The 12,368-nt window shown below is 49.0% G+C and overlaps 1 protein-coding gene across 3 annotated transcripts; it reads right to left on the bottom strand.

The window, feature by feature from the left end:
- Nucleotides 1-1,465: 1,465 nt before the first annotated feature.
- On the bottom strand, nucleotides 1,466-6,701 carry SPC24 (SPC24 component of NDC80 kinetochore complex). 3 transcript variants are annotated; one of them, XM_067033444.1, is made up of 5 exons: nucleotides 6,452-6,678; nucleotides 3,070-3,214; nucleotides 2,797-2,901; nucleotides 2,473-2,549; nucleotides 1,466-1,685 (listed from the first exon to the last, which is right to left on the bottom strand). In XM_067033444.1, exons 1-5 carry the CDS (start codon nucleotides 6,609-6,611, stop codon nucleotides 1,579-1,581), a joined length of 594 nt encoding a protein of 197 aa, XP_066889545.1. In that variant the 5' UTR covers nucleotides 6,612-6,678; the 3' UTR covers nucleotides 1,466-1,578. The 3 variants fall into 3 exon arrangements, with proteins under 3 accessions (XP_066889545.1, XP_066889544.1, XP_066889546.1); XM_067033443.1 differs by having other exon boundaries at nucleotides 2,797-3,214; nucleotides 6,452-6,689; XM_067033445.1 differs by lacking the exon at nucleotides 1,466-1,685 and having other exon boundaries at nucleotides 2,778-3,214; nucleotides 6,452-6,701.
- Between the last annotated feature and the right edge of the window lie 5,667 nt (nucleotides 6,702-12,368).

Raw genomic sequence — 12,368 nt, 5'->3', positions numbered from 1 at the left:
CTTGCTCTAGGGCCTCCAAGAGACATCGGAATGGACTATTTTTAGTGCCCACTTGATGTACTCAGTGCTGCTAGAACTTACCACTCCCTCTGCTTAGAATGTCCCTCTCTGATCAAGAAATATAAATTGTACTTACTGTAAATGGTACAGAGGTGCACAAAACCCAATGCCCAGAGGTTCATGTAACTACCAAATCTACTGGCTTCAGGAAAAGCTGTATCCAAGAGGCACTAGATAGTGAAGGTACCCTACTTCTCACTCTCTACCCTCAGACAGGCAGGCAGGTTGGCCACAGGCTTCCCACTCTTAGTAGTACCTCAGTCACTGAGGATGGGGGTTAGGTGAAGAAATCAATTGGCTGGCCCAGGCCTTGGTTGCATGCTGAATCAGTTAGGGTTTATTTTGGCTGTTTGTGATAGAAAAACTAAAATAACAAAGGCACACACAATCGTTTAGCCCCTACCCACAAGGAAGTCCAGCATTGATACCCAGCTACACCATCTTCAGACAACCAGGTTCCTATCATCCCTAGAGGATTGCACCCCTCAAGTGTGGCAATACAGCTGCCAGGGCTCCAGCCATCACACTCAAGTTCCAGAAAACAGAGGGGAGGGGGAAAGGGCATACTCCCTTGCCTTTTAAGAAGTCACACACTCCCTGGTGGCGCAGTGGTTGAGAATCTGCCTGCCAATGCAGGGAACATGGGTTCGAGCCCTGGTCTGGGAAGATCCCACATGCCGCGGAGCAACTAAGCCCGTGAGCCACAACTACTGAGCCTGCGCGTCTGGAGCCTGTGCTCCGCAACGGGAGAGGCCGCGACAGTGAGAGGTCTGCGCACCGCGATGAAGAGTGGCCCCCGCTCGCCACAACTGGAGAAAGCCCTCGCACAGAAACGAAGACCCAACACAGCCCTAAATAAATCAATTTATAAAAGAGGGATGAGAGCCAAAACATTAAAAATATATATACCAGGGAGGCAAACGGTGGTCTCTGACACGTAGCCCACCCTGGAGCCAGGGATGGGCCCCTTTACATCCTATAATGTCATATCTTCGTGACTGACTCATCCTTTCCAGTCCCAGCAAAAATGGCACCCCCATCCCCTGGGGCAGGCCCCCTCCCTGGCCAGGGTCCTGAAGCATCTAGCTCGAGGGTGGCATCTGATCACTTTTGACTCCTCCATTGGCTCAAGGGATTTTTCATCTTGCCTTGGGTTCCCAGCACAGCTCGGACACACAGTGGCACTCAGAGAATGAACGGATAAAAAAGCGCCAAACCTGAATCACAGAAGACGAAGACCCGGAACTTGTCATCGGATACTACGGTGTCATTTGTATGTGTTGTCACAGACATGAAGTCACAGGCCTGGCACAGTTAAGTCAGTTTTCTTTGGTTACCTACTCCAGCATTTGAGGCCAAAGTCAAGAGGGGGGAACGGGGGAAGAAAGCCAGTAAAAAAAACTCCTTTACGTATAAACATTTAATTTTAAGCTGATCTCACCACTGAGGCACTGACCACCCACCACGGGCTGATTCCCACTGTGTGGGACTGTACGATGCAGCCCCAGAGGCTCCTGGCTACCACTCCGTGTCCACCAAGCTCCAGAGATAGTCGCTGATGAATTTCTTGGAGAGCTGGGTGCTGTCCAGGTGGATGGGCTGAGCAACGCTGGGGCCATGATGGACTGAGGGTGCAGATGTAAGGGAAACCCAGCACACATGGCCCTCCTCCTCCCCCCACGACGAAAGGACACTGCCTTTAAATTGTTATTAAGATAATTAGAGACTGAAATTTTCATGAACAGAAAGTTAAGATAATGCACTTTTTAAAAAATTGTGGTAAAATACATATAGCATCGTATTTACCACCTTAAACATGTGAAAGTGTACAGTTCAGTGGCATTAACCACATTCGTGTTGCTGTGCAACTATCACCACCATCTCCAGAACTCTCTTCATCTTGCAAAATCAAAGCTCTGTCTCCATTAAACGCTGACTCCCCCTCCCATCATAATTCCCATCCTACGTTCTGTTTCCATGAATCTGACTCCTCTAGGGACCTCATGTAGGTGGAATCATACAGGACTGACTTTTTGTGTCTGGTTTATTTCAACCAGCAGATTATGTTCCAGGTTCATCCATGGTGTAGCATGTGCCAGAATGTCCTTCCTTTTTAAGGCCGAGTAATATTCCACCGAATGGATGGACCACATTTTGTTTACCTGGTCATCTGCTGATGGACACTTGGGTTGTTCCCATCTTTTGGCTTTTGTGAACAGTGCTGCTGTGAACATGGGTGTACAAACATCTGCTCAAGTCCCTGCTTTCGATTCCTTCGTGTGTATCCCCAGAAGTCGACCTGATGGGTTATGTGGTCATTCTGCTGAATTTTTTAGGATCTGCCATAGTGTCTGCACCATTTAAGATTCCCACCAACAGTGCACAAGGTTCCACTTTCACCACAAAGGATACTGCCTTTGATCATCCCCGGCTCACATTCATAATCCCACTCAATTTTACTAATTCGGCGATAAAGTTGAGCCACATACCTGCATGAGAAGACAAAACAGAGAGAGAGACAGAGAGAGAGAGAGAGAGACAGAGAGAGAGACAGAGAGAGAGAGACAGAGAGAGAGAGAGAGAGGGAGGGAGGGAGAGACAGAGACAGAGACAGAGAGAGAGAGAGAGAGAGAGAAAAGAAGTTACTCCAGTGTCAACTCCAACAAAGAGCTGTGGGCTGCATGCACGCACACACACACATACACACACGCACTCACACCGCGTCTGTGGACCTACACGGCTGAAGGGATGGTGACTGTCGTGTCTTCGTCAACCTCCCTCTCTTGTCTTTCGAGATCGGCCTCGATCTCCTTGAGCTCCTCCAGCTCTCTGCTGAGCTGAGTAAACAGGCAGTTAAGGACCCCTGGCTTTGGAGGGAGGGCTGCCCATGTGCTCACACCAACCCCGTCGGGCCCGGGGCTGCTGGCTCCAGGTGTGTTTTCTAGAGTGAACAAGGGCCTCCTGGGCGAGGCTGGGGCCCGGCTGTTCCGCACACACAGGAAAGGATATAGGAGGCTGGCCTTCAGGCGGGCGTCTTCCTCGCTGGCCCTCTGAAGCTCCACTTCAAGCTGCTGCAACTCAACGCCGCCCTGGTGTGCCTGGTCCTTCGCGTTAAGGAGGCTCTGGGCCACCTCCTTCTCCGCAGTGAGGACCTCTGCAGGGCAGGGAGAAGTCTGCACCCCTCAACTCGGGCTCCCCAGGAGAGCCCCGGAGCAGAGGGCGGCCTCAACACCCCCATCTATGGCCACGTTCCCACTTCCATCTCGAGCTCCCGAACCCATCGTTCTATTTGCAAATGCCCACCTGAGAGTCCCACCTGGAGCTGGCACATGTGCTTCCACTTCACCGAAATCACACTTGAATCCATCCAAAGTAATAAAGCCTGGTCCTTGTTTGCACACCTAGTCTTAAGTAATGACGTCACTCTCGACCCTGCTGTCCAGGCAACAACCCTGGGACTCACTTTCTAGACCCCGTTAGCCGTCACGTCGGGCAGGACCCCTTCTTCCGCGTGCTGGTCCTTCACGCCTCCAGGACCACCCCCAAAACCTCCCTGCCGTGTCCTGCTTTGGTCTCTCCCGTCGCCAAAATCCTTTCTGCTCTCTGCCTTCAGTGTCTCCAGGATAATGTCCAGGTTGTTTGGGGCACCTTCGCCATTCCTGCCAACCTCCTCTCTCCCTGCTTTTCGCCCCACCATGTGCTTTTTCCCTTTGCTCCGGCTGCAAAGACGCCTCATCATCCTGCAGACACGCCAGGTTTTTTTTTAGTCCTGGGCCTCTGCCTGCCTGTCTTCCAGGGACCTGTGCCCCTGTGTCCCTGCCCACTGGCACACCATCCCCAGCATTAAGGCCTTCTGGATAATGCCTGACTCAGGCGGCTGGACGCTCTCTTCTCCCTCCTGGGGCGAGACTGTGCTCCCAGGACAGCCCGTATCACACTGGACTATTTATTCCGTCTCTCTTCTTCAAAGCACAGATCGCATCTTAAAATCACTGTACATTGCCAACACCTACTCAGAATAAACATATTTTGAACAAAACATCCAAAAAGGTCAAAAACACCCTAAGAAGGTTACTGTGTTCCTTCCCACAGAGTCAGAGAAACCTGCCAACTCACAGAAGGCACGGATGAAAATGCTTCTTAAAGGGCCGGTGTTTAAAAACTGATATTAAGTTAATTTTTAATCAAAGCACTACATGTCTATGGTTGTGAAAATTTAAACACACACACACACACACACACAGGCTTAGAGGCTCTCTAAGCCTCTCCAACCCTCTGAAGCAGCCACTTAAACTCTTCACTGTTTTCTCTGGCATCGACCTTCATATTTCTAAATAATTTGCTTATGCTGCTATTTCTTGATCTGTCTGTGTTAGACAGTGCCTGCTGACTTCCTGTTAGGAGAGCTGAGGGTCTGGCTCTCTTGTGCAGCCTTCCCGCCCCTTCTCCACTCACCCTCTGAACAACAACGGAGTCTCCTGGGAGGATCTCTTCCCCGTGGACGGTCATTACAAGCTGTCGTTACCCAAATGTGTGCTAAGTGCCACAGGTGACCACGGAGCCCTAACTCACTGAACTCTCACCGCTCTCTGAGGCTGGCTGAACCCCTCCCCCCATTTGAGAGGCGATGAGCAGAAGCCCGTGGTCCAGTGACTTGTCCACACACTTAGCTCTGAAGCCGGGATCTGAACTGGATCCTTTGGATCGAAACCCCAGCTCCCTAGAACACCGACTCTTGTCTCCCTGCCCCCAATCCATCCGTTCTTCTGAAACACAGGCAGGTTGGGTGATGCTGAGCTTCTCCTCAACCACCGGTGAAAGGGGAGTTAATGGAGCGGGGGGGTGGGGGAAGGAAGGAGAGGGAAGGAAGGAGGAGGAGGAGAAAAGAGCAGGAGACCCTGACCAGGACATCTGTTGTGCTTAGACTAACATCCCAACCCCTCCTGGGGGCTCACAGGCTGGCAAGTCTGGCCCCTGCTGACCTCCTCTTCCACCTCTTTCTCCCGGGTCTCCAGGCTCATTCTCACCTCATGACCTTCGCATTGACAGTCCCCTCTGCCAGGAACACTCTTCCCGGAGCCATCCCATGGCTAGCTCCCAGATCATTCAAGTCGCAACCCAAATGGCACCCCCTCATAAAGTGTAATTGTCAAAAGGCATTACAAATCCCTGGCACTGAAACCACAGTGGAAAACTAGATGACAGTTCCTCAGAAAAATAAAATATCAAATCACCATTTGATCCAGCATTTCCACTTCTGGGAAAATACAAAAAAAGAATTGAAAGCAGGGACTCAAAGAGATGTCTGTACACTCATGCTCATAGCAGCATTATTCACAACAGCCAAGGGGTGGAAGTGTCCCAAGTGTCCAGTGACGGATGAATGGATAAACAAAATGTGGTGTTGTGGTGTATCCATACGATGGAATACTGGAGATGATGGTCACACGACAATGTGAATGTACTTAATGCCACTGAACCGGACACTTGAAAACAGTTAAAATGGTAAATCTTAGGTTATGTCAATTTTACCACAATAAAAAAAGGTTTGAAGCCTTTAAAACACAAAAACAAAAAACCCCTGATGCTGAGAAAAGCTGCAACAAAGGCAGCTCCCATGCCCCTTTTAAGGGCACAGTGCTGTGCAAGCATCATCTCCATGAATCTTTGATCCATCAAGGGGTGCTATCGGCATCCCCATTTCACAGATGAGGAAACTGAGGCTTGAGAGGGAAGCACTGGACTGGGACCAGAGGGTTCATGAGTTAACAGCTGAAATCCTTAGCCCATCACCTCCTGACCAATCCATTTTTCTTGTTTATCCTCTGCCTCACCCCACTAGAATATTAGCCCTACCCCCACCCCAGGGATTTTGTTTAGCTTTGTTCCCGGCTGTCACCCCATGACTGGCACTATGCCTGGACCCAGCAGGTGCTCAGTAAGACATGTGAACCATCTCAGCAGGAAGATGCGGACTATTTATTATTACAACCATTTCACGGGAAACAGAGGCATTGCAAGGTTAAGTAAGTCATCTCAAATCTCACAGCTGGGAAGTGGCGCGGTGCTGGGATTCAAACCCGGCGCTTTGACACCTGAGCCCCAATTCAAACCCCGAGTCCCAGCTCCTGCTCACGGCGCGTCAGACCTCCTACATTCACCACTAAACCCCTGGGAGGTGGCTGCTGTCCTGAAGCCCGTTTCATGGGTGGGGAAACCGAGGTTCAGAGGGGACAATGTTCATCCGCCGGTCGCACGGGGAAATAGGGTAGCGGATGGGGCTCCCAGAAGGGAGGAGGTTCGAGGCCGGCCTGGCCACCACCACCACCACTCAGGCGCGTCTGCCCGCCGCCCGCCGCCCCCCGCCCCCCGACCCCGACCCGGCCTTCACCTCGCAGCCGCTGTTCGGCACCGTCTTGCGTCTCCAGCAGCCGCTCCACCACCTGCTCGTGGCGCCTCAGCAGCCGCCGTTGCTGCGCCTCGGCGCGGTTGGCACCCAGCAGGCTCAGCAGCCCCTGGCTCACTTCCTCCATGTCACGGAAGGCCGCCATGACTACACTAGGACCAATCCCGCGCAAATTTAACTGCCCCCTGGGCCCCGCCCCCTTCCCGGAGAGGCCCGTTTCCATTGGGTTTATCCCACGTCAGTCATCAGCCAACGAGGGAGGCCGCTTCTAGTCGAACTAGTGCGCCTGCGCCGGCTCCTCTGTCAGCGACGGCCCGTCTGCGTAGGGAGGGGGTGGTGCCTCCGGAGTCTTGCCTGATGCGCCTGCGCAGGCTGGAAAGCGGCTGCAAGAGCTTCCAGCTGTTTCTTTCCGGGTCCAGCGCCTGTTGCGAGCAACGCGCTGTTCTAGGGGCGAAGCCGAGAACTACTTTTCGTGGAGCTGAGGTTCAGCGGTGTGTGTGAGGGACACTCACAATAAACATCATAAATAAGTAAATTCTATAAGAGGCTGCGTAGCGAAATGGAGTCTGCATCCAGATTTATTGGGTTTCAATCCCAGATTTGCCACTTACTAGCTGTGTTACCCCGAGCAAATTGCTTCATCGTTCTGTGCTTCACTTTCCTCCTCAGTTAAATGAGGATCATCATAGTGTCTACTTCAGAGTTGGTGTGAGAGTTGAATGAGGTCAGTGCCTGGTATTCAGTACGTGCTTTATAGGTGTTAAATTAAAAATAAATAGAAAGCTAGTGGGTGAGGTGTTTGATTCTCACCGAACACCATGTTGTGTGCGGGGTTACGGTTGAGGAAAGACAAACTGTTCACTTTTGTGACATGTCCCTCAAATGAGGTGAAGAAATCAATCCAGCGGGTCATGACCAGCATTTTCAATTAAATACAATGGTAAAAATAAATCAGTGCATTGTGTACAGAAAGCCAAGTATTGTTTTGGGAAACTACCCCCATTTGTCTACTGGGTGTGGCAGATTGTATTTTCCAAAAAACGGCTACAGAAATAGTTCCAATTTTGTCACTCCCTATCAAGAGGCAGACTCCAGTTCTTCTCTTGAACTTGCGCAGGATTTGTGCAACAAACAATGTGGCAGAAGGGACGCTGTGTGAATTCCAAGTCTAGGTCAGAAACCAGAATACATCTTTTGCCTGGTGCTAGCTCGCTCTCTCCCTCTCTCTCAATTCCAGGATACTCTCTGTGAGCCCAGCTGCTATGTCGTGAGGAAGCCCAAGCCACGTGAAGAGTCTCCCAGATAAGGTCCCAGCCGAAACCAGCCAGCATCAACCACCAGAGAAGTAAGTGAGTGAACATTGAGATGATTCCAGCCTCCAGGCTTTGAGCCGTCCCAGCTGACACCAAGAGGAGCAGAGAGAGAACTGTTCCCATCAAGCCCGGCCCAAACTGCAGGTTTGTGAGCAACATCCATGCCTTTGTTTAAAGCCAGTAAACTTGGGCGTAATTTGTGATGCAGCCATAACACCTGGATCACTGGGTCACAGGTGAAATTTGTATCTTGCTGTGGGTTGTGTAAAAAATCATTGAAAGCCACAGCTCTCGTGGCAAGTCCTCACAGTAAGCAAAGAAACAAATGAACAGAATCAGTTTAGCCAGGAACACCTGCTACAGGGAATAAAACAGGGTCATAGGACAGAGTCACCAGAGTTGGGGCAGGGGAGGGAAGTGGCTTTAGGTTAGGTGGTCAGGGATGGACTCTCTGAGAAGGGGACATATGAACTGGGACCCGAGTGATGAAAAGGAAACAAAAAGGAAACAAAGCACCAGGCAGAGGAAGGAGTAAGTTCAAAGGTGTTAAGCAGGGAAGAGCTATGGAGTGGATTGGCTCCAGGTCTTCCAGAATCAAGAGAACTTGCCAGCAAGACTGGATTCCATCCTTCTCTGAGGAAGAGAAAGGGTGCTTCTGGGTGTTTGGCCCAAACACCTGTTGGGTGGTGGGTGGTGGTGGTGGTGCTAGTGACCAAGGTGGGTAGGGGAGCAGGCTTGGAGGTGGAGGGCTGCGTGAAATGGAAAGCTTGGGGAAGTTCCCAGTGCCTGGAGGCTGATCACGTGGAGCTATCAAGAGGGTAGTTGCAGGACTTCCCTGGCGGCCCAGTGGTTAAGACTCCGTGCTTCCACTTCAGGGGACGTGGGTTTGATCCCTGGTCAGGGAACTAAGATCTCGCATGCTCCATGGCGTGGCCAAAAAAAAAAAAGAAAAGGTAGTTGCTTGGCTATGAGTCTGCAGAGACATTTGAGCTGCAGATAGAAATCTGGGTGTCGTCAGGGTGCCGCCGATATCAGATGATAGCTCTCCTGGGGGAGAGTATGGAGAGGACAAGGTCTGAGGACTAAGTTCTGAGACCCACCAATTGCAGATGTTGGAGAAGAGAGGAGAAGCCGGCCAGATAGAGAAGGCACAGCCAGGGAGAGAGGAGAGAAACTACAACAGAGGCGTCAAGATTTCCACTGACCATCCAGAATCTGACAGGTCCCCAACCCCAAGCCTGGAGCCACCTTCCTCCTTAGAGCTTACTTTCATGGGATAATTTTTGCCAAGACCCCAGGGACTGCTCATGTTGTAATATTTTTACAGCGGTCATGGAGCTGGGGACTCCCTTGAGACTAATATATTTATTTATTATATATTACATGTAGTCTTCCCTGGGTCACAGATTCCTTTGAAATCTAATGAAAGCAATGAGACAGGCTCTTCTCTGAAAAATGTACTCAACTGGCACACATTTTTGGATTTCAGGACCCCAGAAGGTTAGCTGAGCACTTGATGCTGGGATTGCTCTGTCACCATCAGCTATGTGACCTTTGGTGGCAGGGGCTGGCCTTCTCTGTGCCTAAAGGCGGGCACAGTGCTGAGTGAAATGAAGAAGAGATAAGACCATGGGTTCAGTTTCTGGATCTGCAGTTCACCTATGCCCATGGCAAGTTCTTAACCTTTCTAAGTCATGGGCTAATGATAGCTCTCTTATCAGCTGGGAAAGGTATTTCAAGAGTGAAGCCATTCCAGGTTGCACAACCAGAGCCTGAAAAATATAAATGCTCCTGTCAAAAAGGCCATTCACCTCACTTCCAAAAAATAAAGAAAGAACCACTCACAGCCATTAGGATGGCTACTATTTTTAAAAAAAAAAAATCAGAAAATAACAGTTGTTGGTGAGGACATGGAAAAACTGGTTGGTGGGAGTGTAAATTGGTGCGGCTGCTCTGGAAGAAACTCTGGCTAGTCCTCAAAGTACTGAAAACAGAACTACTGTATGACCCAGCAATTGTACTTCTAGGTATAATACCCCCCAGATTGAAAGCTGGGACTTGAAGATGTTTGTATAACCAACATGATTGACAATAGCCAAAAGGTGGAAGCAACCAAGTGTCCACTGATGGATGAATGGATAAATGTGATGCATGCAAACAATGGAATAGTATTCAGTCCTTAAGTAAGGAAATTCTGCCACATGGTACAGTGTGGATGAATCTTGAGTGTATTATGCTAAATGAAATAAGCCAGCCATAAAAAGACAAATACTGCACGATTCCACTTATAGGAGGTCCCTAGAGTAGTTGAATTCAGAGACAGAGAATAGAATGGCAGTTGCCAGCAGCTGGGTGTGGGAGTGATGAAGTCAGTGTTTCATGGGGACAGAGTTTCACTTTGGGAAGATGAAAAGAGTTCTGGAGATGGATGGTGGAGATCGTTGCACAACGATGTGAATGTACTTAATGGCACTGAACTGCACGGTTAAAAATAGTTTAGATGGTAAATGTTTTGTTATGTATATTTTGCCACAAAAATAAACAGACATATATATTTTTTCATATAGACATATGAAAGACATAGACATATGTCTTTGACATTACATTTATATTTATAAAGACATAGACATATTTTTTATGCACAATTTCTATGTTTTTGTAATGTCTTTTTTAAAAAAATTAATTTATTTAATTTTGGCTGTGTTTGGTCTCTGTTGCTGCGTGCGGGCTTTCTCTAGTTGTGGCGAGCAGGGGCTACTCTTCGTTGTGGTGCGCGGGCTTCTTATTGTGGTGGCTTCTCTTGTTCTGGAGCATGGGCTCTAGGCATGAGGGCTTCGGTAGTTGTGGCACGTGGGCTCAGTAGTTGTGGCTCATGGGCTCTAGAGCGCAGGCTCAGTAGTTGTGGCGCACGGGCTTAGTTGCTCCGTGGCATGTGGGATCTTCCCGGACCAGGGCTCGAACCCGTGTCCCCTGCATTGGCAGGCGGACTCTCAACCACCGTGCCACCAGGGAAGTCCCTGTAATATCTTTATTGGAATATAATTACTTTACAATTTTGTATTAGTTTCTGCTGTACAACAAAGTGAATCAGCTATATGTATACGTATATCCCCATATCCCCTCCCTCTTGTGTCTCCCTCCCACCCTCCCTATCCCACCCCTCTAGGTGGTCAAAAAGCATCGAGCTAATCTCCCTGTGCTATGCAGCTGCTTCCCACTAGCAATCCATTTTACATTTGGTAGTGTATATATGTCAATGCTACTCTCTCACTTCATCCCAGCTTCCCCTTCCCCCACTGTGTCCTCAAGTCCGTTCCCTACGTCGTCATCTTTATTCCTCCCCTGCCACTAGGTTCATCAGTACCAGTTTTTTAGATTCCATATATGTATGTTAGCATACTTTGTTTTCCTCTTTCTTTCTTACTTCGCTCTGTATGACAGACTCTAGGTCCATCCACCTCGTTACGAATAACTCAGTTTCGTTCCTTTTTGCAGACATGTATTTTTTAAAAGCAAAGCAAGACACTGGGTTTAGAGGATGGGGAATGGGGTCTTAAGCATGAGCTGAACGAGGTAACAAAGATGATGAAATGGTCCTGGGTGATTGCTTGTGAGAAACAATTTTTTAAAAATTTTATTTTATTTATTTATTTTTTGGCCATGCCACGTGGCTTGTGGGATCTTAGTTCCCCGACCAGGGATGGAACCCCGGCTATGGCAATGAAAGCACCAAGTCCTAACCATTGGACCACCAGGGAGCGTCCGAACAACTTTTTTCTTTTTAATTTCCGAAAGGCCCCTTCTTGGCTCACAGACCCTTCTGGAAAACTGACAAGGTCAGTGGACCTTCCACTTAGAGATATACAACTTTGCATAAAATTTCTGGGACTTCCTATAACCTCTGAAAACCACCCGTTATCTCCTGGTTCAACAGTCCAGAGGAAAAACAGAGGAAGTGAGAATCAGGAGAGCAATCATCCATAACAGTCATCCTTGGGGGAGAGAGAGGAGTGGCCCAGGGACTGGGGGGCATTGCTGAGGATGCTGCACTTCCTTTCCTGGAGCTGGTGACTCATAGATGTTCACTTTTCAAAAAGCCATGGAGCTGTACACTTTTGTACACAACTTGTACACACATGGTATATGCTACCTCAATAAAAAATAAAACAGCAAAACAAAGTATTTTAATATCCAACCTATAAGAAAAAGGTTTGGCAGGAGATTCTCCAAAGTATTGACAATGGCATGCATTTCTACCAAGTAGGACCATGGTACCCTCCACTATGCCAAATTTTTTTTTAACATCTTTATTGCAGTATAATTGCTTTACAATGGTGTGTTAGTTTCTGCTTTATAACAAAGTGAATCAGTTATACATATACATATGTTCCCATATCTCTTCCCTTTTGCGTCTCCCTCCCTCCCACCCTCCCTATCCCACCCCTCTAGGTGGTCACAAAACACCGAGCTGATCTCCCTGTGCTATGCGGCTGCTTCCCACTAGCTATCTAATTTACATTTGGTAGTGTATATATGTCAGTGCCACTCTCTCACTTTGTCCCAGCTTACCTTTCCCCCTCCGCATATCC

The sequence above is a fragment of the Kogia breviceps genome, chromosome 4 (genome assembly GCF_026419965.1).
Source record: "Kogia breviceps isolate mKogBre1 chromosome 4, mKogBre1 haplotype 1, whole genome shotgun sequence".
Classification (NCBI taxonomy): domain Eukaryota; kingdom Metazoa; phylum Chordata; class Mammalia; order Artiodactyla; family Physeteridae; genus Kogia; species Kogia breviceps.
This window is presented reverse-complemented; position numbering and strand designations above follow the sequence as displayed.